The 26,313-nt window shown below is 56.6% G+C and overlaps 13 protein-coding genes across 13 annotated transcripts; 7 read left to right on the top strand and 6 right to left on the bottom strand.

Moving 5' to 3' along the window:
* Positions 1-229: 229 nt before the first annotated feature.
* BDY17DRAFT_323449 (Isochorismatase-like protein) lies at positions 230-844 on the bottom strand (the record flags this gene model as incomplete). The annotated part of the gene is made up of 1 exon (XM_033737013.1): positions 230-844. The coding sequence occupies one exon, from the start codon at positions 842-844 to the stop codon at positions 230-232; it is 615 nt and encodes a 204-aa protein (XP_033591176.1).
* Positions 845-856: 12 nt separating this feature from the next.
* On the top strand, positions 857-2,553 carry BDY17DRAFT_295993 (anticodon-binding protein). Its single transcript, XM_033733386.1, has one exon. The coding sequence runs from the start codon at positions 1,071-1,073 to the stop codon at positions 2,307-2,309; it is 1,239 nt and encodes a 412-aa protein (XP_033591175.1). The 5' UTR covers positions 857-1,070; the 3' UTR covers positions 2,310-2,553.
* Positions 2,319-4,811, bottom strand: BDY17DRAFT_132044 (alpha-1,2-mannosidase). Its single transcript, XM_033729419.1, has 2 exons — positions 4,484-4,811; positions 2,319-4,418 (listed from the first exon to the last, which is right to left on the bottom strand). Exons 1-2 carry the CDS (start codon positions 4,727-4,729, stop codon positions 2,328-2,330), a joined length of 2,337 nt encoding a protein of 778 aa, XP_033591174.1. The 5' UTR covers positions 4,730-4,811; the 3' UTR covers positions 2,319-2,327.
* Positions 4,812-5,220: 409 nt separating this feature from the next.
* On the top strand, positions 5,221-6,461 carry BDY17DRAFT_132088 (transport protein particle component). The gene is made up of 3 exons (XM_033729420.1): positions 5,221-5,767; positions 5,852-6,077; positions 6,137-6,461. Exons 1-3 carry the CDS (start codon positions 5,379-5,381, stop codon positions 6,266-6,268), a joined length of 747 nt encoding a protein of 248 aa, XP_033591173.1. The 5' UTR covers positions 5,221-5,378; the 3' UTR covers positions 6,269-6,461.
* A 192-nt stretch (positions 6,462-6,653) lies between these two features.
* Positions 6,654-7,880, bottom strand: BDY17DRAFT_323445 (malate DEHYDROGENASE, NAD-dependent; the record flags this gene model as incomplete). The annotated part of the gene is made up of 5 exons (XM_033737012.1): positions 6,654-7,036; positions 7,095-7,472; positions 7,531-7,729; positions 7,789-7,820; positions 7,871-7,880. The coding sequence occupies 5 exons, from the start codon at positions 7,878-7,880 to the stop codon at positions 6,654-6,656; spliced, it is 1,002 nt and encodes a 333-aa protein (XP_033591172.1).
* Positions 7,881-9,126: 1,246 nt separating this feature from the next.
* BDY17DRAFT_323444 (uncharacterized protein) lies at positions 9,127-10,617 on the top strand (the record flags this gene model as incomplete). The annotated part of the gene is made up of 1 exon (XM_033737011.1): positions 9,127-10,617. The coding sequence occupies one exon, from the start codon at positions 9,127-9,129 to the stop codon at positions 10,615-10,617; it is 1,491 nt and encodes a 496-aa protein (XP_033591171.1).
* Positions 10,618-10,734: 117 nt separating this feature from the next.
* On the bottom strand, positions 10,735-12,418 carry BDY17DRAFT_132036 (uncharacterized protein). Its single transcript, XM_033729418.1, has one exon. The coding sequence runs from the start codon at positions 12,290-12,292 to the stop codon at positions 10,853-10,855; it is 1,440 nt and encodes a 479-aa protein (XP_033591170.1). The 5' UTR covers positions 12,293-12,418; the 3' UTR covers positions 10,735-10,852.
* A 689-nt stretch (positions 12,419-13,107) lies between these two features.
* Positions 13,108-15,819, top strand: BDY17DRAFT_295984 (uncharacterized protein). Its single transcript, XM_033733385.1, has 4 exons — positions 13,108-13,269; positions 13,319-14,845; positions 14,908-15,226; positions 15,289-15,819. The coding sequence occupies exons 1-4, from the start codon at positions 13,176-13,178 to the stop codon at positions 15,515-15,517; spliced, it is 2,169 nt and encodes a 722-aa protein (XP_033591169.1). The 5' UTR covers positions 13,108-13,175; the 3' UTR covers positions 15,518-15,819.
* On the top strand, positions 15,818-18,047 carry BDY17DRAFT_295981 (Alpha/Beta hydrolase protein). The gene is made up of 2 exons (XM_033733384.1): positions 15,818-16,139; positions 16,216-18,047. The coding sequence occupies exons 1-2, from the start codon at positions 15,860-15,862 to the stop codon at positions 17,928-17,930; spliced, it is 1,995 nt and encodes a 664-aa protein (XP_033591168.1). The 5' UTR covers positions 15,818-15,859; the 3' UTR covers positions 17,931-18,047.
* A 409-nt stretch (positions 18,048-18,456) lies between these two features.
* Positions 18,457-19,114, bottom strand: BDY17DRAFT_323440 (uncharacterized protein; the record flags this gene model as incomplete). Its single annotated transcript, XM_033737010.1, has 2 exons — positions 18,457-18,891; positions 18,953-19,114. 2 exons carry the CDS (start codon positions 19,112-19,114, stop codon positions 18,457-18,459), a joined length of 597 nt encoding a protein of 198 aa, XP_033591167.1.
* A 2,011-nt stretch (positions 19,115-21,125) lies between these two features.
* On the top strand, positions 21,126-22,622 carry BDY17DRAFT_316392 (acyl-CoA dehydrogenase/oxidase; the record flags this gene model as incomplete). Its single annotated transcript, XM_033736012.1, has 2 exons — positions 21,126-21,254; positions 21,318-22,622. The coding sequence occupies 2 exons, from the start codon at positions 21,126-21,128 to the stop codon at positions 22,620-22,622; spliced, it is 1,434 nt and encodes a 477-aa protein (XP_033591166.1).
* A 641-nt stretch (positions 22,623-23,263) lies between these two features.
* BDY17DRAFT_295973 (uncharacterized protein) lies at positions 23,264-23,971 on the top strand. Its single transcript, XM_033733383.1, has one exon. The coding sequence runs from the start codon at positions 23,288-23,290 to the stop codon at positions 23,858-23,860; it is 573 nt and encodes a 190-aa protein (XP_033591165.1). The 5' UTR covers positions 23,264-23,287; the 3' UTR covers positions 23,861-23,971.
* Positions 23,972-26,262, bottom strand: BDY17DRAFT_295972 (ribosome biogenesis GTPase-like protein Lsg1). Its single transcript, XM_033733382.1, has 2 exons — positions 26,039-26,262; positions 23,972-25,973 (listed from the first exon to the last, which is right to left on the bottom strand). The coding sequence occupies exons 1-2, from the start codon at positions 26,087-26,089 to the stop codon at positions 23,988-23,990; spliced, it is 2,037 nt and encodes a 678-aa protein (XP_033591164.1). The 5' UTR covers positions 26,090-26,262; the 3' UTR covers positions 23,972-23,987.
* Between the last annotated feature and the right edge of the window lie 51 nt (positions 26,263-26,313).

Below are 26,313 nucleotides of genomic sequence, written 5' to 3'. Positions count from 1 at the left end.
TCCGTCTAATCACGAAGATGTCCTCTCTTCTCCCTCCCCCGTACCCTTCATGGTAGGCCGCCGAGACGAGTGATTAGAATGTCCTCGCCGTCCCCTCTCTAAATTTAAATTGCCCCTCTCTAACCCACCCTCACCATATTCTCTTCTAACCACTTCCCCTCCCCTTCCTCTCTACTCCCCTCCACTTCCCCCTCATTTGCCTATGGCAACAGGACTCTACACAGGAATGCTACGACGACTTCTTTTGGGATAACTCTTGCAAAGCTTCCATCACTTCCGCCGTCCACGCCGTTCCGCCAAAATTGCGTAGAGCGTGGAGAGCAGCTAAATGGTCGGACTCGTCAACTGTCCCGCTCGCATCACTCACGGTAGTCACGCCAAAGTCTAGCTGAAAGGCATCTCTCGCCGTCGTCTCGACACATACATCCGTCCCTACTCCCGTCACAACTACATGGTTAATTCCGCGCTCTTTTAGCGTGTTTTCTAGCGTTGTCCTTAGGAAACCCGACCTCCGCGTTTTGTCGACGACGTTCTCGTCAGGCCTGGGCGTGAGTTCGTCGAGCATGTCCGCATCCCAGGTCCCACGCATGAGACCTTGTAATTCTTCTAGCCGATCTGCGCGATCGCGGGCCCGTCGGTCCGAGTAGTCCGCACTGTATGTTGTCCTCAGGAAGAAAACGGGAAGATTGGCGGCGCGAAAGGCGGAGCGCAGCTCGTTGATGCGCGGTACAATGGCTGTCGGGTCGGTTGGAATGCCCAGCTTGGCGAAGCTACCTTGTCTGTGACAGAAGCCGTTTTGCATGTCGATGACCAGAAGTGCTGGAGAGGAGTCGAGTTGGAGCATTTTGGTGGATGGCTGTTTTCTGTCTATTGTGATCTTCGGTGTCGAACGCTCTTACGAGAGGGAGTCCAGACCCGTGACACGCGCACGGTCCACCTGACGGGAATTTGGGAAAGGCTGCGGGGACTCACCGCCCGGCAGTAAAAAAAGATGTCTCTGCATCTCTGCACATGATCGACATTGTCGACACATCCCACACACACCGCGGATATTTGGAGAGCCGCCAAAAATGGCTCCCGTAAATGCACACAAGATCCCCAACAAGCAGAAGCGGCATGAGCAGCTGCTCAAACTCAAGAAAGAGAAGGAGAGCAGCAAACGAGATGCGCGGTTACGCCGGAGACGGACGGAGGACAAGAACCCCAAGTTGCGCGAGGAGAGGCGCGCGAAGAATGTCCCCGCCACCATTGACGCGAAGCGGACGTGGGATGAGGGTGATGTGGAGGAGCATGCGGGAGGAGGACTCGGTTTGAGTGTGGATGTCTTGAATCCCAAGCGGCGCAAGATTGATGATGATGTGCCGGCGAGTCTACTCGGAGACACGGCAGGTGCTGAAGGAGAGGAGGCCGGGCGAGAAGAAGCAGACAACGACGATGTGGACAGCATGTTAGACTCCGACTCCGAACACTCCGACGCAGAGCAAGACTCCACCACCAAACCCACCGACATCCCCTCCCGCGCACCCAGCGAAGCCCCCTCCACCGCCACCGACATCAACCTCACCCCCGAAGCCCTCATCCAACGCTTCCCCACCCTCTTCGACCCCGCCGCCGCCAAAGAGCCCAAAGTCCTCATTACCACCTCCATCAACGCCACCATCCACTGGGAAGCCGAGCTGCTGACCAGCATCTTCCCGCACAGCGAGTACATCCGGCGCACCGCGCACTTCCACAGCTACAAGTACTCTGTGCGCGAGATCTGCAAGTACGCGGCCGCGCGCGACTACACCAACGTCGTGGTGATTAGCGAGGAGGCGAAGAAGCCGAAGCGCTTGGACATCGTGCACCTCCCCGATGGGCCGATGTTTCACTTTACCATTTCCAACTGGGTGGAGGGGAAGAAGATCCCCGGCCATGGGAATCCCACCAACCACTACCCCGAACTCATCCTCAACGGCTTCCGCACGCCCCTTGGTCTCCTCACCGCCCATCTATTCAAATCCCTCTTCCCGCAACGGCCAGAAGTGCAAGGCAGACAAGTAGTGACACTGCACAACCAGCGCGACTACGTCTTCTTCCGGCGCCACCGCTACGTCTTCCGCGACAAGCGCGGCACGGAGAAGAGCATCCAAGGCGCAGACGGCAAGCCGATGAAAGGCGTCGAAGAGATCCGCGCAGGCCTGCAGGAACTCGGGCCGCGCTTCACGCTCAAGTTGCGGCGCGTGGATCGAGGCATTCAACGCGCGAGCGGGCAGGAATGGGAATGGAAAGCGCACGACGAAAAGGTGCGCACGAGGTTTAGTTTGTAGCGGCGTGTCTTCATCAAATCATAGCATTGCCCCCGCCATATGATACGCCTCCTGTTGCCCCGCCGAAGTCGACGGCGGCAAATCTGCCATCTGCGTGCCCCACTCGCTCTCCGTCGGCCCCAGCGTGAATTCCAGCGTCCACCCCTGCAGGTAGAAGTCGTGCGAGATCCAGTTCTTCGTGTACGGCTCGCCGTTCAGCGTGGCGTTTTGGATGTAGATGTTGACGTACTCCGGGTCGAAGTTGATGTTGCGGATGGTGGACGTCTTGTTTGTGATGGCGTTGGTGTAGCTCACGCTCTCGAAGAAGGGGGGCACGAGCAAGTACACGCTCTGGCCCGCTACGGGGAATGTTCCCGACATGGCGAGCGCGACGAAGGAGCCCGAGGCGCCGCTGTCGTCGTTGCCTGGTAGCCCTTCAACAGTGGAGTTGAAGTAGCTGGGAATGTAGGTGTGCAAGCGACGAGACGAAAGGCCCGGCCGGCCGGCGTAGTGATATTGAAACACGACAAGCTCCGAAGGCTCGTTCCCGATATCGAGAAGCCCGTGTTCATGCAAGTAATCAAGACGACGGACGAACGTGTCAGGTCCACCAAGAGCGGCGACGAGTTTCGCCTGGTCCTGCGGGACGAAGAAGGTATATTCCCAAATGCTGTCTTCAAAGGTCGCCATGGGGTTTTCGGAGTAGGAGCAGAACTCGTCAATGGGCGAGCACACGATGGGGTTCTGGTAGCGCCAGGTGCCGTTTAAATAGCGCGGTTGCAGGAAGCCAGTGAAGCCCGTGTCGTTGCCGAAGAGATAGGAGGTTTGGTTGGGTTTGAAGAGGTTGTACCAGTTGCCCGAGGCTTGCAGGTATTGCTCGTAGTCGGCCATCTTGCCGAGCCCCTTGGCGAGCGTGGAGATGCAGAAGTCGTTGTATGCGTACTCCAGCGTGCGCGAGATGCTGTGGTAGTCGGGGCCGAAGCCGAGATAGTCGTAGTCTTCGTATGGAATGTAGCCCAGACGTTTCCAGCTCTGCAAGCCTCCTCGTCCTTCCACGCCCCAGTCGAAGGGCTCGTTCTCGGCGTCGTTTTGGATTGCCTCGTATGCTAGGTCCCAGTCGATTCCAGTCAGATTCTTGACGTATGCATCCGCAATGACATTGTCGGCATTGGATCCGCCTTGCGAATAGCCCTTGCACAACTGCATGCGGCAGTCAGGTAACCACCCCAGCGCCTTGTAGATGTTGAGATAGCTGGTGATCAGCTGGGACATTGTCGATGGGTCGAAGATGGTCAGAAACGGAAAGTCGGTGCGGAAGCTGTCCCAGGTGCAGTAGTAGCTGTCAAAGTAAAGCTGCGAGCCGTTGACGATTGGATTGTCGAGGGTGTAATTCTGCGGGCTCATCATCGTTCGATAGATGCCGCTGAAGAACGTCTGTTGAATCGACTTGTTCGCACCGCCCGGCTCGATGGACACCACGCTCATCTTCTCCTTCCAGGCATTCTCCGCATTCGTCCTGACTCGGTCAAAGTCCCAGTCGCCAATCTCTGTTTCCGCATTTTGGCAAGCCTGCTCGGTGCTCAAGAAGCTGACTCCAACCCTGGCCTGAATAAGGCCACTGCTGGGTTTGTGAAATCGCACGAAGCCGCCCGCTTCGATGAAGAACAGGCTGTAGCCTCGGTTGACGAAAAGCTCCTTCGGCTCCATACCAGCTCGAGCATTGACGTACACACCCGTATCGCGGATGCTGGCTCCCTTGAAGTCCGCACAAAAATAGGACATGTAGCTGCCCACCCCAAAACTGGGTAAGAAGGTTCCATTGCCGCTGATTCTCCCGGTCGTCGGATCGACACTCACGGTAGCGTTCTGTCTGGAATTTTGCAAATCGTCAAGATCAAGCAGGAAGATGGGCGAGATGTTCTGTCCTATCGTTGCGTTTGGCACAAAGTTGAAGTTCCACAGCGCTGTGTGCTCTGTAACTGTGGTTTCGACATCGACGCCGCTGTCGAGGCTGATGGAGAAGTAGCCTGGTTTGGCGGTCGGCGAGCCTTTTTTGTAATATACGCCACGTTCGTATTTCGAACCAAATTTACAATTGTCTAGGAGGTCGCCCGGGCAGGATGGCTGGACCTGTAGATGAAGAGACTTGATCAGTTTTTTGCCATAGTTTAGGTATAGACAGACAGGTCTCTTACCGAAAGAGGGAACATTCCCTGACTAGGATTTCTACATCGATCGAAAGTCTCAGTAATTTGTTGCTCCAACGCAACATGGATGTTGTTAGTCTGCTCACCCGCCAGTTCCAGAATCATGCTGCGCACTGAAGCCAGTGATGTTTGTTCTTGCAAACGCGAAACCCCCCGTATCATCTCGCGCCGTATCAGCCACGGCCTTTGCCATGCTGAAAGGCAAGGAAGCGCCAGCAAAGACATTACCACCATGCGCCGCGCCAATGAAGGGGTTTATGTACTCGTAGTTGCGAGCCCCGACATCTTGACTACTACCGAGGGCAAAAGAAAAGTAGAGGGCGAAGAGTAGCAAAAGATGCATTGTCACTTACAATATGCGAAGGCATGACGAGGAAAGGTTCCAGCAGCCCGCGTGCTCAAGATATCTGTCGGGCTGCGCAGAGAAGGTTCGGAGTGATGTAACTGCAACTTACCGCTTTCGTGGGGGAAGTCGGGGAGTGGAGATGGGAAAGAAAGAGGGGGAGGGATTGACGTTGACATGGAAAGATACGGCCATCCTGATGACCCTGCAGCATCGGCCGGTGTTACATTGTGGCAAAGACGCGATGACTGTGTAGCTCGGAACCGGTGAGGACTCCCAAGGTGACAGTCGAGGTGGAACAGATCGTGTGTAGAAGGAGTGACGTTCGTGACAGGCGCCGAGTGATGTTTTATCAGAGAGGAAGCTCGGACCCGCTTTATTGTCCGACGACATTCACATGCGCATGGCACGCCTCTCCAATCTCCCAAGAGAGCCTCGACAATGCATTGTGCCCAGCAGCGTACACGACAGCGACTCCATTCCCAGATGAAGCTATAGCAAATCTAAGCCCTCGACTCACCCCCCACCCACGCCCTCACCATGTCCAAACTCTCCCCCTCCCTCGACACAGACGACGCGCAAAACCCCAAAGCCAACGCCGCCGCCCTCGACTTCCTCCTCATCGAGCTCGTCCCACTAGCCCAAAGGATCACAGAGCAAGTGCAGGCGCGTGAAAAGGTGTTGATGGAGGAGTACCGGCGCAGCAAGATCTTCACCAACAACACCGCATCATCATCATCAAGCGACAAGACAACCTCGACGAGTGCGACAGATGGGGCCGATGTTGCTTCCCCTCCCTCTGCAGCGAAGGATACAAAGGCAGAGGTGACGAGTATAGGCTTCCCCATCGTAGACGAGCAAGCGCGCGAAGGCATGTTCTGGCGACTTGACAGCCTAGGCTACAGAGTGGGACAAGGGCTAGTCGAGCGGTATGTGCCCCCTCCCTTTCCCTTCCGCACGCCCTCAGTAGGAGGTCAACCTTTCCCAAATACTAATCGAGAAACGCTTCACAGCTTCTCCGCCAACAAACCCCGCCCGCAAACGCCCCTCGACTGCATCAAATTCGTGTGCAAAGACCTGTGGCAGCTCGTCTTCCGCAAGCAAATCGACAACCTCAAAACCAACCACCGCGGCATCTTTGTGCTGACCGACCAGCGCTTCCAGGCGCTCAGTCGCATGAGCGTGGATAAGCGCGCAGGGCCGAAAGCGTTGGAAGAGGCGTTGAGCCGGGCGCAGCTGGTGGGTACTTGCTTTTCCTGGCTTTCAAGTTGTGGGTTGCTAATGTTGAGATGGTGTAGTCTCTTTACTTCCCTTGTGGCGTTATAAGAGGCGCGCTGGCGGGGCTGGGCATTACGGCGAGCGTGACGGCCGAGTCGACGGAGCTGCCGACTGCGACGTTTCAAATCAAGACGAAAGGGGCGAATGCGTGAGGAGCGTATATGGACCAAATTTGACGAATCATCGGTCGAGGTAGTCGCCGGGTATACGACATCAGGGCGGTCATGGAGCAAGTGGCAGAGGACTTCAGGCCGGCCTCGAGCAACCACACTCACAGTCAACCATCGAAAGAGACACAGAAACTTGAGGCCATGGAGATGTAGCGAGGAAGACGAGCCTGAGAAGCGTCTCATACGAGTCGCGTCTTTCTTCTAGCTATGCCTTGTCGAGGGGGCCGTCTATACAGCTTAATGACGATGCCCGCAACCCTGCCGCAGATGCATTGGGCGATCGGTGGTCGGAGGGAAGTCAGCATTTACCTAGATACCAATATGTTAGAATACCAGACCAGCATGATTGACGCATGAAGAGGATCTCTTACTTCTTCTCCTCCTTCTTCGGGGGGTTCTTGACGAATTCCACACCCTTCGCAATGTTGCCCTTGAGGTCCTCGACGCACTTCTCGATGAGCTTCTTCTCGTAGGCGTTGGCGGACCCGAGGATGTTGACGGCCTTCTTGGCACCGTCGGTACCCAGCTCCACGGGGACGGAGAAGTAGTCGCAGCCGGTCTCCTTGGCGATCGCGTCACCGCCCTCGATGCCGGGCAGGTAGACGAAGGTTGGCTCGACGATGCCCGTCTTGCCCTTGGCGGCTTGCATGACGCGCTCGGCGAAGCGGTAGCCGGCGTATGCCATGGAGAGGGTGGCAGAACCAGCACCGTCCTTGGCCTTGACGACTTCATCACCACCGAATTGGACACCTGTGGATGGAGAATGTTAGCGTTTGAGCTTGAAAGGTGGAGTTAGTGTTGGACCTACGCTTGGTCAGCTCCTCAAGCTTGTCTTCCGGAATCTTGACGGCAGGCTTGGCCTGGGAGAACAAGGGGACGATGGTCTCTCCGCTGTGGCCACCAATGACGGGAATGACAGTCTCAGCGGGGTCGCGGGCGCCAGTGATGCTCTGGACGAAAGTCTCGGCACGGACGACATCGAGGGTGGTGACACCGAAGAGCTTCTTGGGGTTGAACTTGCCGGCCTTGGTGAGGACCTCAGCGGCAATGGGGACGGTGGAGTTGACGGGGTTGGAGATGACGAGGACGTATGCGTTGGGGCAGTAGTCGGCGACGCCCTGGATGAGGCCCTGAACGATGCCAGCGTTGATCTTGAACAGGTCATCACGGGTCATGCCAGGCTTGCCTGTGGGGTGTTCTCAGTATGACTTGTGTCTGGCAATACTCTTGTTGCTAATACGCACGGGGAATGCCGGCGGGGATGACGACAATGTCGGCTCCCGTAAACGCCTTCTTCATTCCATCATCGGCGGGGAGGTAGCCTTCGATTTTGGCGACGGAGGAGATGTGGGACAGATCGGCGGTAACACCGGGAGTGTTGACAACATCGTAGAGGGAGAGGTGGTCGACCTCTTTGCAGGCCTTGAGGAGGAGAGACAGCGGCTGGGGGGCAGAAGTCTTAGCGAATGAAGGGCCACAAGTGAAGTGATGATGTCTCATACCTGGCCAATGCCACCGGAAGCTCCAGCAACGACTGCTACAATCAGCAATGCAATTTGTTTGTGGACGGAGATTGCCCCGCACCTGCTTTCATATTTGCGGTTGAGGGGGAGAAGAAGTGGGTGAGGCTTTGGATGTGGGGATGCCGGTGAATTGGCAAATGTGAGATGATGGAGGGGTCAGAAGATGAGTGGAAGAGTGGTAGAGGGGTGGTGGTTGAGGAAGGGTGATGTGGTCGAGCTGATTTTCCGGGCCTACGGTGCTTTCTCTGGGGTTTGTGGGCCTGGACGAAGAGGGAAGGAGGGGCAGGACCCTGGCGTGCTTTGATTGGCTGCAACTTCCACTCGAGCGCACGCTTTTGTTACCGGAGCAAAGAGTCGTTGAACTCTCCAAATCTCCTCCACCCTCGCAGTTCTAAGTTGCGTTTAGCACATCCTATGACCTTCTCATTGAGGGGAACAATGGAAATCGATGGGTGTTGGTGCGCTCGAAACAGGAGTACAGCATTGTGCCTCAGGCAACTCGGATCGAGCGCTGGTAGCACTGTTGAGCATGGGCGAAGGGTCACTGGACCACGCCGAGCATGGCCAATGGAGGAAACGTGTGTGCATCGGAGAGTTTTGGATTTGGACACGTTTGTCTGTCCGTGGTTGTCAGTGACCATGGGATGGACATGCTGTAATTATTGTTCGTATGGTGGGCCAGTGCTTCAGTGGGAGCGAGGGCGGTCGGTACCAGAGTGGGAAAGTCAAGCGAACGCCATCCCAGCCAACCCAGCCAGCGAAGCCAGCCTTGTCGCAGCCACCGGCATTTCCCTACCTATACCACGCATCGCCACTTTCTCCCTTCGCTTCCCGCCTCTTTCCTCCTAGAATACTCGAAATTCTCCTTCGCTGTATTCTTCGTTCCATCATCGTCTGTTCCGGCGCCAGACTTGAGAGCAAATTGCAACGTCACTCCGGCGGGAACAGGTGTCGTGCTACTTCGGGTCGGGATCGCTCCATCAAATCTCCGCTGCCTCCGACCGTGCGTCAGTGCAATCTTCCGCATTGCACCAAGCCCTGTCACTCTGCTGCAGTGCTCGCGAGACAGCTGGTGTGACACAGACCGTTCCGACGGCTCAACAGTCCACGTTGTCGCCACCTCGTGCTTCTTGTGCTGGCATTGGTGCTGTGAGGGAAAGAGCGACTGCCCAAACACATCGTCGCCCGCGACTTCCCTCACCAACCCACCTCATCTCCATCTCTCCCGGCTCCAAGCAAATTACACCACGGATACGCCGGCGGACTGTCATCTAACATCTCCACCAATCCCGCACGCAATCCTTCCTCACGCCTACCATGCCCTCCGCCCAATCTGGCCATGTCCGCAATCTTCAGCCCCACGGCCCCGCTGCAGCCTCGCGCGATCACAACCCTCCGGACCACCAACATGAGCATGGCGTGCGATTAGTCGATCTAGCACGAAACTCTCACGATGATCTACGCGCCGCAACGGGCCTTATCGACAATCATATCACCGCTCCACCTACTGCCCTCATCCCCCTCCGCCCTACCGCCGCCTCGACCTCGTCGTCTTCCTTGTCCAACCCTCAGCCCGCTGCTGTCGCTGCTCTGACCCGGAAGGGCAGTCTTTTGCACTCGCGCGCAAAGGCACTCGCCGCCTTCGTTCCCCGACTCACGCCTACCACCACACCGCCGCCAGAAAAGACTCACTCCGCGCCGAACAAGATCTTTGGCGATCTCTTCCACGGCCAATCCGCACCCATCAGGCTCGGCGCTCCCCAGTCTCCCATCAAAGAGAAGGAGGAGAGCGAAATCATCATGGACTACAGATCTGCCTTCACCACTCGGCCTGGCCTGCTACGGCGACGAGAGACCATCGATCAATCCCCTGCGCCACCTGTCGCGCTCTCCAAGCCATCCTCCTCCTGGTTCACTCGCAAGACAGCAAACCCCATCCCCACCAAAGAACCCTCAGACGAGCTGGCCACTCTCAACATCAACTCCGCCCTCTTCCCCCACGGAACCGTCGATCCCCTCGACCCAACCGCATTCAACAACCTCCTGCTTAACGCCACCAACCTCCTCCACCGCATGCAAACCGCATACCGCGAGAAGGTCGACTACATCGCCTCCATCCGCCCCGAGCAAGAGGCGCAACAAGACGAAGTCGAGGAAGCAGAGACGCGCGCAACGCATCTGAAGACGCAGCTCGAAGACATGAGTCGGCGCGCGCAGGAACAAGAAAACACGCTAAAGGAGATGGCTCGCGAGCTAGCAGAGGAAAGAATGAAGAGTCTCGAGGCAGAGGAGAAGGTGACAGCCATGGAAGCGCGCGAAGCAGCAGCCAACACCATCCGCCTAGTCTCCCCGTCCACCTCAACCGCAAACGACGGCCCACCCAACGACGCAGACCACGTCGACGAGCCTACAACCTCTGAAAGACGACGCAAGCGCCCCTCCAGCAGCACCGCAAGCGACAGCGGCTTCGAATCCGACATCGACTCCATCTTCTCCTCCTCCAGCCTCGCGTCCCCCACCCCGGAATCCCCCATCACACCCACCCTCATCATCGCCCCCAGCATATCGCGCATGACGAGCTTCGAGTCCAGGCTGCAAATCAACACGCACCAAGCCAATGCGGCGAAGGCTGTAGCAGCGGCGGGCAGTGGACGCGTGGCTGTGCAGCGATTGGGCCGCGAGGGCGCAGCGTGGGCGACTGTTGATGCTTTGCGGGGGGAGAATCGCGAGCTCAAGCGGCATTTGGCGGAGATGCAGGAGTGTTTGCAGGGGTGTATTGAGCTTGTGTCTGGGGTGGATGGGCGGTGATGGGGAAGTTGTTTATCTATTGAGGGTGTCGTTCGCTAACATGTATATCACCTGCAATATGCAACTTTGTATGGTCACGACATCGTTCGGATCTTTTGGAGTGTCCTTCTTTCCATGGCGTGTCGTTAGTGTATAGATATCCAGGGATACTCTCCATCATTCCGGCCCCAACCATTCTATAGGCGAACGTGAGGGGGTATCATAGCAAAGGGAGACCAGCCTGCTCAAAAGCAGATCACCGTACATTCTTCCTCGTGACAGTCTTCGCTTTCACATCCTCCCTCGCACTCTTCGTCTTCGTTGAACTTGACCTCCCTCCCCGTGCCGCCGAAGAACCAAACAAAAGAACCTTGAGCTTGACGTAAAGCTCATCGAGCACCCGCAAAGGCGACACAGCCAGGCTACACGCCACCTGCACCGGCCACAGCAACACCAGCGCCACCGTATCCAACAGCGCAGCGAAAGGTCCACGGTGCCGCGATTGCGTCGCCGCCGCGGCAGCCAAACTCAACGCGTCTTGCAGCCGCGTCTCGAGGGAGTTGAGTCGTTGCTCTGTCAGCATGGCGAGGGTGGTGGAGCGCTTTTCGTAGCGGCGGACCGCGCGTTCTAAGCCGTCGAGGCGCGGCTCGTAGCGTTTGCGCAGTTCGGTGGAGAGTTCGGAGACGTCTTGTTTTTGCGCGATGGTGCCGTTTTGGGGGATGAGGGCGGAGGGGTTGGTTATTTTCGCTTCGAGCTCGGCGATGCGGGCGGTCAGGGTGGTGATGGCTGTTTGCTCTTCTTCGAGAGCTGCGGTCGATGCTGCGGTGAAGGGGTCGTGGAGGCTGGTGACGGTGCGTTGGAGGTGTAGGGTGCGGTTTGTGGCGAGGCGGATGAGTTGGCGGCAGGGCCGGATTTCGGCGGCGAGGAGGAAGATGGTGAGGTTGTAGTCTGATACCAGGCCGGTGGAGGATGGAGACGTGAGCTGCGCGCGAATGATGTGCAGGAGGTATGCTGCGGCTGCGGGGAAGATGAAGGTGGCGATGAGCGCTGTGACTTCTTGTCTTCTCAATTCAGCGGCTGCTCCTTCACGCTGTTGCTGCTGTACAGAGATCGCTTCTGCCTCGGTCTCGAGAATGGCGCCGAGGCGGGCGGAGCGGTTGGGAGATGTGCCGGCAGACGATGCCGACTCCACTGCTGCTTCGTCGTTGTCGTCCTCGAGCGGAGCATCGTAGTCATCCGGGTCGACGTCTCGTCGTTGCGACTGCGCGGAGTAATACCAATCCCAGGGTAAGCGGATACTCCAGTTCATGAAGATGGCAGCCAAGACGATCAGCAGGATATCAGTGATGAAGTGCGAGCCATTCTTGAACAGCAAGCCCGCGATGGCCGGGAGGATGGCGAAGGCCAGAGGAGTGGAGTGCCAGTGTGTGACTTCGTCGTCATCCCGGGCCGTGCGTGGTCTGCTCATGCTGGGGTTGATGATGTCGTTGGTCAGAGCATGGCTGAGATCCTCGATGCTGGAGTACGAGAGCATGGAGGATCTTCGACGATCGAGCGTGGGCCGAGGGGACTGTGATCCATGCGAGTCGTTGCGTTGGGACTGAGGAAGTCGATGTCGCACCGCGGCAGATGGTGGCAATTCTCGACTTTGCGTGGCCGTGGTGGAAGACTTGGAGGTTGTTGAAGGCTCCGCCATTGCATCCGATGCCAGTACCGGTGGAGGACAGCGCTGGAGGTTCACACGTCGTCTGGTGATCGCTGACAGACGATTGGCGGCGACCCTTCCCTCGAAAACAGTGAGGTTGTCATCCAGCAGCACGCGTGGCGCGTTACGAAGGAACGACTGCAGGGTGCAATTGCATGACGCGGGATCAGCGATGACTAATCAAAGGCTCCCACGCGTGCGGCATCTGGCCAGATCCTTTGAAGATCCTCCAACCATAACTCCACGTCGACCACCAATTGCATCTCCAGAGTCTTGCACATCATCTTCATTTCATCTCCGATCACTCGCTTATCTCCGAAGATCACGACCAGTGTCCAGCCGGTGGTCAAGGGGTCTCTTTCGACCACATATGTACATATGTGATGCTGAAGACGTGCAGAGTAGCCACATCCATCTACATTCCTCAGGATATTGCCCCTAACAGCCACCTCGCGTTACTCTGTACACGCGTTACGCGCTGGCAGATCGACACGGCGTTCAATCGTCTCACTGCCCTACACTGCAGTACTAACTCGACAAGGCATAGTCCCCAACATCCTCGCTCGCCATCGTTCGGCGCATGGGAAGCAAAGATGTCCAGGAAGCACAGCATCAGCCTGCACACCACATGCAGCTCGCGCCTCGATGTTATGAACGCGAGTATCGTGGAATTTTCTTGGCCGCCTCCCTCTTTCATGGCCTCTTGAACTGTCTACAGCCCTTTCTCTTCTCAACTCCACCACGCTCCTTCATCTCACTTTCAATCGTTTCTTTCCTTCCTCCCCATACTCTTCGCAGTATGCAGTCATTCATTAAGCTACTTGCGGCGCTCGCGCTGCCATTTCTCCTCATCGGTGTCGACGCGTTCTGGCGTATGAACTGCGCCGTCATCCAAACCGGCCGAATAGATCCGGTTGTCGATTTCAACTTGGTCTCTGGTCATGTTCACACCATCACTGGTGGCTCCAGTAAGTTAGAGCAATCGTTCGGATGGATGTAGCTGGACTGACGTGTCAGACATTGGCATCAACTCCACGTTCGAGTCCATGGTCAATTCCGAGTGCACCTCTTGCGAGATTGAGGGCGACAAATCCGCCTACTGGACCCCTCTCCTGTACTACGACTACGGAAACGGCTCCTTCATTGACGTGCCGCACGGCGGTAGCGTCGTATACTATCTCGCTCGTGGACCCGGCGCAAACAACACCATTCCATACCCCGAAGGATTTCGGATGCTGTCCGGCGACAAGGGCGCTCGCAGCTACGACAACGAGACATACACCGTTGGCAATGAGACCTATCCTGCAACGCCCATCGCCGAACGAGTCAGCTTCGTGTGTCTTCCTGATGGCCCACCACTTCCAACCTATCCATACATGTTCGACACGAACTGTACCAACGGAATGCGCGCACAAATCTGCTTCCAGTCATGCTGGAACGGTGTCGACCTATACCTGCCCGACAACAGTCACGTGGCGTACTTGAGCGGGATCGACGATGGCATTTGTCCGCCTGGCTACCCCTTTCAACTACCCACTTTGTTCCTCGAGGTAAACTATGCCGTAGAGCAAGTGCCCGACCAGACGCCAAATGGACAATTCGTGTTCTCCCAAGGCGACCCAACGGGCTACGGCTTCCACGGCGATTTCCTCAACGGATGGGACCCGGCTCTGCAAGCGGCAGCGATTGACCAATGCTTGGTGGGAGACGAGTTTGGTGTGATACAGAACTGCCCAGTGCTCAATGCCAACGACACAAACGGATACGCGGTGAATTGCCCCGAGCGCCCACCACAGATTGGAGAGCCGGTCAAAGGCTTGCTGGATCAGTTGCCCGGCTGTATCACCATCACCTACGGTCCGGATGAAGCACCAGCTTCTTCCATGAGCTGTCCCGAAAGTGTACCACTTCCGAGCGTGACGTCGACAATGAATTCCATCCCGAGGGCTACAGCGTCACCGAGTGCTTACGGACAACAGTTTGGCCTGCCTCAGCAAGAATACCTGGGCTGTTTCAACGACAGTGCTGCCGGTATTCGCACGCTCAATGAGATATCCGTCACCAACTACACCTACATGGACGTGCAGTGGTGTCAGAATTTCTGCATGCAGAATGGATATACTTACAGCGGAGTGGAGTACACGCAAGAGTGCCACTGCGACAATGCAATCAACCCGACGGCGAAGAACGGCTCGATTGAATGCACCTGGCATTGCGGTGCGACCATCACGGGTGATAGTTTGACGGAGTTCACGATGCCGGTCCAGCTGTGCGGTGGCCTGGGATACATCAACGTCTACCGCAACACCAATCCCAATTTCGATGCATTTGGCAGCAACGCCAACACTGCTGGCAACGCAAAGCCATATACACCGGCCGCAGGATTCGGACCGAACTATCTGGGCTGCTATTCCGATCAGGTGGGAAACCGCACACTGACAGGACACACCGTGACGCAAAACAACATGACTCTGGAGATTTGCGCGGCAATCTGCTCGGCTGGACCGGGCTATCAATACTATGGGCTTGAATTCGCCTCACAATGTACGTAACCTGTGGCGACCGACATATCCCGATGTACACAGCAGAGCTAATATAGAACACAGGCTACTGCGGCAACCAAATCAACAGCCCCGGCATGCTCCTGACCTCCACCACTACACCGAGCAACAACAGCTGCCAAAGTCGCTGCATGGGCTCCGAGCCGGAAGTGTGCGGTGGCAGCAACGCGTTGAGTCTATACGTCAATCCCAACTACACCGCGCCGATCGAGAAGCCTTTCATTGGGCGGTACACGGCGCAGAAGTGCGTTACCGATCCCAATACGAATGGGAGGGCATTGCAGGGCGCTTTCACCACTAGTGTCAACATGACCAACGAATATTGCGTGAAGTATTGTTTGGGCTTGGAATTTCACTATGCTGGGTGAGTTGTCTCGAGTTGCGAGCTGGTACGAGTGGAAGATGAGTTGCTGATTGTGGACACAGGTTGGAATACGGTGACCAGTGTTTTTGCGGTAAGTCATTCACCTCAAAACGCGGGGAGACCAAGGAGTTTCATGCTCACGAACATGCTGCAGGCGACGCGATCTCTTCTAGCGACGGGGTTGGATTCACCGTGTGCTCGCCGGGCGATCTCCTGACGTGCTCGGGAAATCTCCATGAGTTCTGTGGTGGCCCAAGCTTACTAGATGTCTTCTACTCTCCTACCTTGTAATGATGTGATTGTCGGCAGTCGGGATGAGTTGCGGCTGGGCAGTGTCTGTCGTTCGTTGTTGCGATGTTGCTCTAGTTGCGGAAGATCAGGCTCGGGATTTGTTTGAAAGCATCAGCCGTAGTTCGAAGACTACTTCTACGAACGCAACTCCTTCGCATGGCCTTAGTTTGTCTTACTCTTATTACGAGCCTTACGTGTTCTTTCCGCTTAAGGCATGAAACCGGCAGCCTAGCCTGAAGCACAGCCATGCGGTCTGAAACCACGCCCTTCTCCACACAGCGACTTCAGCTTTGCTCTCAAACGTCACACACCCAATTATCAAAACAACCAAAGTCAATCAACATGACGCTCCTCGAGGAGCTCCTCGATCTCAAATTCCCCTCCCACATCCGAGTCTCCCCCAACGCACAGCAAATCGTCTACTCCACAAGCCTCGTGCACGGCCACTTCGCCGGCGACCGGCCACTGTCTACGATTTGGCTGGCGGAGACGGGTGTCGAGGGTTCCGCTCGCCCTGTCACGTCTGGGTCTTATAACGATCACTCTCCCGAATGGCGGCCGGATGGGAGGGCTATTGCTTTCGTTTCAGATCGGGGAAGGCCGGGCCAAAGCTCTGCTATCTGTTCGTAGCCCGGTACTTGGAGATCGAGATACTGTCAGACTGCAGCATTGCTGACCTACATTGCCTATCGTACTAGACCTGAAATCAACAGAAGGAGATAGGGAGCCGGAATTGTTAACGCCCATCGAGCACCCGCTTGCGACAGCCCAAATCGAATGGAGTTCAACTGGAGAGTATATCGCCTTCATCTCTGTCGACGAGAAGTCTTCCGCCCGGCTAGACAAGGAGCAAGTAAAGGACGATGCTAATGTCTGGGGCGAAGACTGGGTTTATCAGCGTCTACGCCTCGTTCACGTGCCCACTAAGTCCATCATCACTCTCGTGGATATCGATACGCACGTCCTCAAGTTCTCATGGAACAGACAAGGCACAGCGATCGCATTCGCTTCTACAGGAACTCCAGACCCGGAAAGCCACTTCACGCAGGGCACAGGCATTTCAACCGTCGCCGTAGAGGGTAAGGAGATCGACCACATCTGCACCTATCCTCGCGACACGTACGACTTCGTCTGGGCCGGCGACGATATCTACTTCATCGCTCCACCAAATCCGAATTCCAGCGTCAGCGGCTTGGTAGTCTGGGGCATCAATCTGAACTCATCTCCAAGCGAGAGGGTGATGCGTAAAATCGCCCACGGTGAAATCGACGATGCCGCGGCGTTGCGCAAGGCCGGGGTGGACGTGATCGTCCAAGTGGCCAAGGACATGGAGAGCCAGTTGCACATACTGCAAGGCCGGACGCTGTTTAGCAAGAAGACGAAGATTGATGCGTGGGATGCGGCTTTCACTACCGACAGCGATGAGATGATTCTGGCCATTGCGCGGGGCGATACTAATACGCCTGTCGAGGTGTACACCACCACTGCCTCGGGTGGTGCTATGGTGAGACTGTCAGATCACGGAAAGGCATTCAGAGGACGCCACTTCGGCACGCCGCATTACATTTCGTGCCAATCGAAGTCGGTAAGAGGGGAAGAACCGGTGCGACTGGACGGACTATTTGTTGCACCCTCCGGCGCACAAGTAACGGCCGACGGCAAACCAGAGCAACCACTGCCCACGCTCGTGTATATTCACGGCGGTCCGTACTACCGCAACCTCGACGAGTTCAACCCGACAGAGTACATGTGGTCGCCCTGCCTTCTAACCACAGGCTACGGCGTGCTGACAGTGAACTACCGGGGCGCGAGCGGTCGCGGTGAGGCGTTCGCATCATATGCTCAAGGCGGGATGGGCTCATACGACTACTCGGATGTCATTGAGCTGGTGAACAGCGCGATCGAACAGGGCTTCGCGGATCGAGAGAGGCTGATTGTCAGCGGTTTCAGCCAGGGCGGCTACTTGTCATATCTGGCGTGTACGCGCAACGGGCAGCACGAGTACGGGTGGAAGTTCAACGGCGCTATACCCCAAGACGGCGTGGTTGACTGGGATGCGCGGACGACGAGCTCGCTGTTCGGGCCGTCTTTTGGCGCGGAGTTTCCGGGGAAGGCGCCGTGGAAGACTCTCAAGACGGATGTGTCTGGGAGGGAAGGAAGTGCGATCTGGGAGTTTGCGGAGGCGGAGAGGAAGGGAATCATTCCTCCGGTGCTGATGTTGCATGGTGAGCAGGACAATATTGCGCCAGTGGATCAGGCTCGAGCGTTCAGGCGGGCTTTGCAGGATGCGAAGTTGCCGTTTGAGTATGTCACTTATCCGCGCGAAGGCCACTTCCTCCGTGAGAAGAGGCATGTTGTGGATATGGGGGAGAGGGTTTTGAGATTTGTTGATCGACATATTGGCGGGAAGTGAGATGTCCTCTTGATACCCGGTCGAGGTCTCGAGGGGTATCATGATAGATTCCAACAGACGATAAAGAGTATGCCAGATTTATAGATGGGTGTAATATGACCTGATGTGCTGACCATGACAAGATTAAGTCCGATAATTTCTGCATCTTTCCTTTCATCGTCTCGAATGTCTGAACCACCAGCCGAGCGCTTCGAAAACCGAGTCTGAGATAGGAAACTGCAAAAGAGAAGAGAATGCACAGTGGCTTAAAAATCACGAGAATGCAAAATGGAGAGCGAGAAGTGCAAAAGCAAAAACATATGGAAGTTGACATTCCCCAATGGTCACCCACTTGAGTACTACTCAACCAGTCCGAAGCTTGAGTACGGCAGATCGGACGGGATGCCCTGTTCTCTTCGGCCTGTGACCATATGTAAAATGCATGGCAGGAGAAATGCCTATATAGTCCATTTCTACTTTCTTGTACCACGAAACGGAGGGCGAAAGGTCATAATATCTATCGAGTACACAGGTAAAAATACATACATCAAGGCTTCAACCCGTTCATCCCATTCATATTGCCCAAAGGCCCTTTCAAATCATGATTCTTACGGTCCGCATCAAGGATGCCCCGGAACTCATCACGCCACGCTTCAATGTTGGAGCCCTTCGGGGTGCCGTTGACTGTCGGCGCGGACTCCGCGGGCAGAGAGAAGTACTGCCAAACAGCTCTCGCGGCGTAGAAGGCGTACAGAGCGACGAGAAGCCAGAAGAAGACGGAGAAGGCGATGAAGGTGGTGAAGCAGACTGTCGGCACGAGGATGGAGAATGCGATGCCCACGCATGCTAGTGTCCATAGGCCTGCTACGAATACTGCGATGAAGAGGCCGGTGACTAGGGAGGAGATGGCGACGCCTATGGCGAAGAAGAAGAAGACTGTGATTGGGACGCCGGTGATTAGGATGTTGAGTGCGATGAGCGCCTATCGCGGAGCCGTGTCAGCTAGATCCATAGAGGTGGGAGTGGAATGAAGCAAGGCATACCGAGATCTTCGGATGTGCGCTGACGAGGGCTTGAAATCTGGATAATACATCTTGACGTTGCTCCGGGGAGGAAGTCTGGTTGAGGAGTTTCTGTCCTTGTGCAGCAAAGTGATCCGTAAACTGATCGAGGGCGCTCGGTGAGTCCAGATCGGAATCTGACATGGTGTCTGGCGTTTTGCCTGACATTCGAAGAACTGCAGGCAAATCGACAAAGGGATCCACTTTCGCCACTGATCGTTGTGGATGGAATCAAGTCGACAGCTGATCGAGCGGTAGTCTAGGTGCCGGCGTCAGAGTGTCAATGTATTGTCGTGAAGTCGCGTTGCTAAGGACAGAGAAGTTCACGAGGCCGAGGCGCGGGATTAGACTCGAGCCTGCGGGTGCACAGGCCATCCAACACTGGTTGCCCGATGCGGACTAGCTTTATAAATTTCCATAAATTTGTGACCGAAGCTCTTGCGTTTGCTTGAACCGTGAGGACGTAAGGAGATCAGAGCTTCGCACCCTTGCAGTCATGGCGGAGGATAATCAGCGGAAGAGGAAGCGGCAGTCGAACGGCGTTCAGTCGTCGGCGAAGAAAGTCGCTCTCCAAGACGGCGACAGCGACTCGATCAAGATCCGCTGGAAGGAGCATGCCGGCCTACATCCTGTCATCCTCTCCTCTCCAGGCCTTCTGGCGCCGAGTCTACCTTTCGAAGCGTACGCGAAGCCCCTGACTGCAGGATCTGGTAACAAGTCATCTCCAACGCCGAGTAACCACGATCTTCTCTTACACTCCTCGAAACATCCGCGTCTGGACTATACCGCATCCCCCGTGCCGCTGGACGCAGAGCAATCGCACTACGTGGGCATCTTCGACCCGGTCTCGAAGAAGATTCAAATCCTACCAGCTCACCATCTCGGACTCCGCAGTACCGTGCGCTCCGAGCCTAAAGATGAAGCTCAACAACGACGGACCATTGCCCAACAGCGCGAGGAGCTCGGCCGCGAATTTGGAACGAAGAAGGCGAAGAAGGCAATCGACGCCAAGACTGTCAATGCCATTGCTCCAGGTGCCGGTGGTAAAGATGGTGTGAGCGACGCCATCCTTGATATGATGGCTGGCTCGGCATTACCTACGCTGGACGATAAAGAACGACTGCAGGCTGCACTGAAGATCAAACCTATTCCACAGCCGGATTTGGATGCGACGGAAGTGGAAGATGTCTACCCATTCGACACCCTCATTCCTCCCGCCGATGCCCGTCTTGTCACAGTCAAAGAATGGCAGGAGGGTGCGCGTAATGAGGACGAGATCGCAGGGTTCGGCCATCTCTTCCCATCGAAGCGTGTGGAGGCGCTCGGGAAGAGTGAGGACGTGCTTCGTCTAAAAGCACTGAGCTACATCAATCTCCTACTTCGCTTTAACAGTGCCTTACAAAGCGCCGGCAAAGCTGGAAAAAAGGTACCAAAGAAGGAAGTGTTACAGAGCAAGCTCTCCGACTACCCCGACGCCCTCGTCGCGTCTGTGCGTCGCCGCTTCGCAACGCCGCAGAATGAAATGCCCAAATGGAACATGGACAACCTCTACACGCACATCTGCGCGCTCACGCTGTACATCGATGGCTGGGCGACGGACATGACGCACCTGAAGGAGGATCTGAAGATGGAGAACAAGGAGCTGATGGTGTATTACCGCGAGCTGGGATGCAAGATTGGCCCGCCGAATGAGGGCGAGAAGGAGAATCTGAACCGCTGGTTCGCCACTCGACATAATCCGCACAGGCCTATGAACAAGGGGGTCGCGGCGGCGACTCGTGTGGCCAAGCTGAGGGTTCCGCCCGACTTTCCTAAGCCCAAGAGTGGGAGGAAGAGGTAGTTGCTAAGAATGAGAATTGTGTTGTATGGAGACGAAGCTTGTAAGCAAGCATGCGATCCTTGGAGGGTGCTTCGATCGTCTTTATTTGTTGCCTGCTCGTAACCAGATCTGATCTGTAGTCTGAAGTGCATAGAAGGGTAGCGTGTGGTAGAGTTTGGCCTGACGAATGCCGAGCGCCTCCCGACCACGCCCAGGCCGAGAGCCGAGGCATCGCCAGCGGCCGGGTCATTGACTGCATCAATCCAACCCTCCACACTCCACTCTCCTTCCAACATAATCCACCCCTCTCAATTGTATCATTGGGAAGCCGCCATCATGTCCGTTCCCTACAGCATCAAGACCCTGGCCGTGGCGGGCACCGACAAGCAGCCCAAAGCCAGCGACAAGATCCCCATCATCGCCCGGCCATTCGTCAGCGATCGAGCGAAGAAGACGCTGGACATTGTATGCATTTCCATTCCCGGCTGCGGTCTATATCGGAAGCTAATCATGCACTCATCGTGACAGGTGGAGAAATTCGTCGAAGAAGAATGCATCCCCGGCGATGCCGTGTTCTCCCAACAGCTCGGGTTGACCCCCGACGCCCGCTTCAGAGCACACCCGCCCATTCTCGAGGACTTGAAGAAGCGAGCCCGCGAGCTGGGCTTGTGGAACATGTTCCTGCCTAAGAACCACTTCAAGGAAGGCGCGGGGTTCAGCAATCTGGAATACGGCTTGATGGCGGAGTACTTGGGCAAGAGCGGGATTGCGTCGGAGGCGACGAACTGCAACGCCCCGGACACGGGCAACATGGAGGTGTTTGCGAAGTACGGGACGCAGGCGCAGAAGGATCGGTGGTTGAAGCCGCTGCTGGAGGGCAAGATTCGCAGTGCGTTCCTGATGACCGAGCCGGATGTGGCGTCGTCGGATGCGACGAACATCAGCCTTACCATGGTCAAGGATGGCAACGACTACGTGCTGAATGGGGCGAAGTGGTGGTCGTCGGGTGCGGGTGACCCGCGCTGCCAGATCTACATTGTGATGGCCAAGAGCGATCCGGGCAACAAAAATGTCTACCGCCAACAGAGCGTCATCCTCGTGCCCTTTGACACGCCGGGGGTGAAGATTGAGCGCATGTTGTCGGTCATGGGCTACGATGACGCCCCGCACGGACACGGACACGTCACCTTCACCAACGTGCGCGTGCCCGCCTCCAACCTCATCCTCGGCGCCGGACGCGGCTTCGAAGTCATCCAAGGCCGTCTCGGCCCGGGACGCATCCATCACGCCATGCGCTCCATCGGCGCGGCGGAGAGGGCGCTCGAGCACTTCCTCGCGCGCATCAACGACCCGCGCAAGAAGCCGTTCGGCAAGCAACTGCACGAGCACGGCATCCAGCTGGAGCGAGTGGCGCGCTCACGCATCGAAATCGACGCGGCGCGCCTGCAAGTGCTCAACGCCGCCATCATGATCGACAGCAAGGACGCCAAGTTTGCGCTCAAGGAAATCGCCGAGGCGAAGGTGCTCATCCCCGAGATGGCGCTGACGGTCATTGACCGCGCGATGCAGGCGTACGGAGGCGCGGGCGTGAGCCAGGACACGCCTTTGGCGCGCATGTGGGCGAGCGGGCGGACGATGCGGATTGTGGACGGGCCGGACGAGGTGCACTTGCTGCAGCTGGGCCGCAACGAGAACAAGCGCGGCCCCTTCCTGCTGGAGAAGGTGGAATGGCAGAAGAAGCGGGGCGAGGAGATGGCGAAGAGCTATGGCTTGCAGAACAAGGACGTGCTGCAGCTGGATCGGGAGTGGTCGAAGGAGAAGTCGAAGTTGTAGATGGCAGCAGGAGATTGATTGGCGCCGCGGTGGATCGGTGGTGGATCTGCTGGGGTTTGGACGGGATGGCGTCAATGCTCTGTATATGTGGGACGCAATGTAGAGGTTTGCCAATCGTCTGCTTTCCCTTTGCTTCACCGTCTTTCACGTGCTGTCAGTTGCTGATATCAACCGCTGCAAGTTTTGTCGCTTGGGCCAGTCAACCACCTCACGTTATCGGAACCAGCCGGATTTAGATCACTCCCTCAGCGTAAGACGTGGTTGTTCACTAATTCGCGCGGGGCGGTGTGCACCTCGCTCGACTTTTGAAGCTTGCAGCAAGTACAAAGATACATGCAAGCAATGCGCTCCAATTCAGCTGCGGGGGGAATATCCGGAATATCGTCACTGGTCTCTCTTCAATTTTCTGTCTTGGATTGGAACCTGACATACCACGAGAAGTGACTGTGAGGCCCAAGCACGCCTCACACGAGGCTGTTGGGACTCTTCAAGGTGACACTAGCGAGACGCCACATCCGCCCAACCACGTGCCCTGAGCGCCGCCAGCAAGTGCAAGGCTGTGAGCGACTCACGTGCACTCAGCCCCGACTCCAAGACATCGCTATAAATCCAGGGCACTCTCACGCATCCCTCGCCCACCTCCATCATCTTACTTGCGAAGAACAATGGCGCTCCTCCATCGCTTCCGACCCGAACACCCTCACACCTCCCACCCAGACATCCACCACCAGCGCACACCAACCCCGACCCGACCCCTCCAAAACGCCACCTACCGAACGCGCAGCATCGGCGGCCCCTTCAGCAGCGCCGTAGTCCACGAACGCATCATCCCGGTGCTCACAACCCCGCCCTGCGACGACGAAATCATCATAGCCCCAATCCGCATCACTAATCCCTTCCGTCGAGCCTCCAGCATCGGCTCCGACGACCTGCCCACTCGCCCGCCCCCGCGCTCCCTCCTGCGCCGCATTTCGTCCCGCTTTTCCCCCCCGCCCGACGAGAATAAGTATACTGCGCTCAAGCTGCCGCGCGGGGATTACAAGCGGTGGTTTGCGAGGGATAAGGATGGAAATTATGCGGGGACGGAGGTGCCGGAGCGCGAGTGGACGCTCGAGGAGCTGATGCAGGCGTTTGGGAAGTATCAGGAGATGCCGTTGAGGAGTGTGCCGGGGGCTGGATATCCTGTGGCCGGCGTGTATGCGGTTCCGCCGGTTTGGGGGATTGCACCTGGGTGTTAGATGGAGGAGGGGATGTATTTATGACTCTGGGACTTTGAGGCGTAGATGGGAAGGTGTGAAACATGCGCGAGATACCCTGCGACAGCGAGTTGAATTGAAGACGTTTGACATTTCACGCTCTCGCACTTCAATCGTAGTCTCCTTGCGCGACAGCTGGCTTGGTCTGCTTCGCCGCTCGCTTGTTCCCCTTGTGGTGCTTCTTGCTCACCGCTCGCGCCGCCGCAGGATCTATATCCTGCTCCAGCGCCGTCATAGTCTTTAGCTTCCGCCCAGAAAGATGCTTCCCCTGCTCCGAATACTTGTAGTGGAACGGCTGGACCACTCGCCCATTGCCCTGGCCCGGAGCGAAAAACTGGGTGTCCAGGTTCTTGCCCTTGGCGCCTTGCACCAGGGGCAAGGGAACCATATCAGGATCATCCGTCAGACTCGGGTGGGTGGACTCGTTCAACGCCGCCTCCACGGACGCGGCAAGCTGGGCCCGCCTCTTTTGCGGGAGATGCGCGAGGTCGTACAGCTCGCGATTGAATTCTTTGGCATTGGTGGTTTGCTCCGACGGCGGGTGCACGAAGAGCAGCTTGCCCTTGACGTAGTCCTTGAGGAGTAACCTTGCCGCCCGCGATTCGTCTGGAGCACCGACACCCTGCGTCCAGTAGCCTCGAGCCCGCGCCAGCGCTCGCAGCACTTCTTCGCCAGTCGGAATGCCAGTGCCACCTTCGTCCACGGGTCGGGTGAGAATCCGCAGGCCGTACACGGCTTCAATGAAGGCCTGTGGAATCCGCTGCGCCACCAATGCTGCGGGACCGGTATACTCACGAAGCTGATCTATCGGCAACACGCCGTTGCACACCAGCTCAGCCTTGGTAGACGCGAAGTTAGGGAAGACCAAACCTGGGCAATCGCACAATATCACCCTCTCGCTCAGATGAATGGTCTGGAAGTGTTTCGTTTTGCCGGGCGTTGCGCTGACGCTGACTCGTTTGGCGCCGAGAAGAGCGTTGATGGTGCTCGACTTGCCGACGTTCGGGTAGCCAACCAGGCCGATTTGCGTTTTGCGTTGAGGTTCATCTGAATCCGGATCAGAGGGTGGTGAGGCGGGGGAATGCTTGAGAAACAAGGCTTCGAGGTCGTCGGTTGTCAGGATGCGGGTTTGCTCTTCGAGCGAAATGGGCACGCCGTCTAGTTCGGGAGGTTCGTCGTCTTCGTCTTCCAACGTCTCCTCATCAACCCATTGCTCGTCCTCCTCTTGTTGATCTTGAAGCTCCACCTTCGCTGCCTCTTTGGCCATGACCGTATCATCAGCATCAATCTCCTCCTCCACATCATCCGCATGCACCACATCCTCTTCCTCTCCACTGCCCTCGTCTTCATACCTCGCCTCGTTCATTTCCCTCGCGAGCTCAGCAGAGAAGAATCGGAAGTTGATTCCCTTCTCAACGAAGTATTCCGCCCATACCTTCCGTTGTTTCTCCGTCATCATATCCGCCTTGTTCACCAACAGCAGATTCCTCTTCCTCTTGTCCACCTCTTTCACATACCGCTCCAAATCCTCACAGCGGAACAGAAGAGGATTTCGCGCATCGACAATCTGCACCACCAAGTCGCATCGTTCAATCACGCGCCACAGTTGCCTCCACACCTCCAGATTGCGCTCGAACGGCGTCATGAGCAGATCGTCGTTCTCCTGCAACTCCGCCAGTCCGCGCCGCCACTCCAGCAAGCTCTCGCGTTCCCGGTGATCCAACTCGTCCTTGCTGGTGCGCTCATCCCATGCCGGACGGCGGGGCACAGTCAAGCGTGCACGCTTCGCATTCTGCTTCCGCATCACTCCCCTCTCTTCGTCTCTGCTGAGGAGGTAGGGATTCTTCTGGTCGCGATGGATGATGCGGATATTGTTCATCTTCTCGGCGGTGAAATCGGTGCCCGCCAGCTCGGCGGTGGAGAGGAATTCATTGAGGCTGTCTTGCTCGGTGACAGAGCGCAGTTTCGTCCATTCGGCTTCCTTCTTGCCCGGGGTGATGTAGGAGTTTCCAAATTGATCTTTGCGTGTAATCTCCGCTTGCTTCGATGCGCTGCTCTTGTGCATGTTACTGTTGCCCGATTTGAAGCGGTCGTTCTGTGCGGAGAGGAGTCGTTAGTTGCGTGATCTTTCGGCCTACTCACAGGGGACCTGCTGCTTACCATGAGGCTGTTGCCGAGCCCGACGGCGTTTTTCGACTTTGCGAGAACCATTTTCTCGAGTTTGGAGGTCCTCAGAGGATGTTGAAGAGTTGGTGGAAGAGGAAAGATGTGTATTGAAACGGCGCAGTCATTCACATGCTTAGAAATTTACGTCACGCAGCGCCGCCAAGATTTCGGCCTCGACTTTTTTTATGGGCGCCAGGCCTGCACATCACACTCTCTACCACCACCACCACTCCACCTCTGCTCTCACGTACCACCGAAAAGCGAGGAGC

This window comes from Neohortaea acidophila (genome assembly GCF_010093505.1).
Source record: "Neohortaea acidophila strain CBS 113389 unplaced genomic scaffold BDY17scaffold_4, whole genome shotgun sequence".
In the NCBI taxonomy this organism is placed as follows: domain Eukaryota; kingdom Fungi; phylum Ascomycota; class Dothideomycetes; order Mycosphaerellales; family Teratosphaeriaceae; genus Neohortaea; species Neohortaea acidophila.
This window is presented reverse-complemented; position numbering and strand designations above follow the sequence as displayed.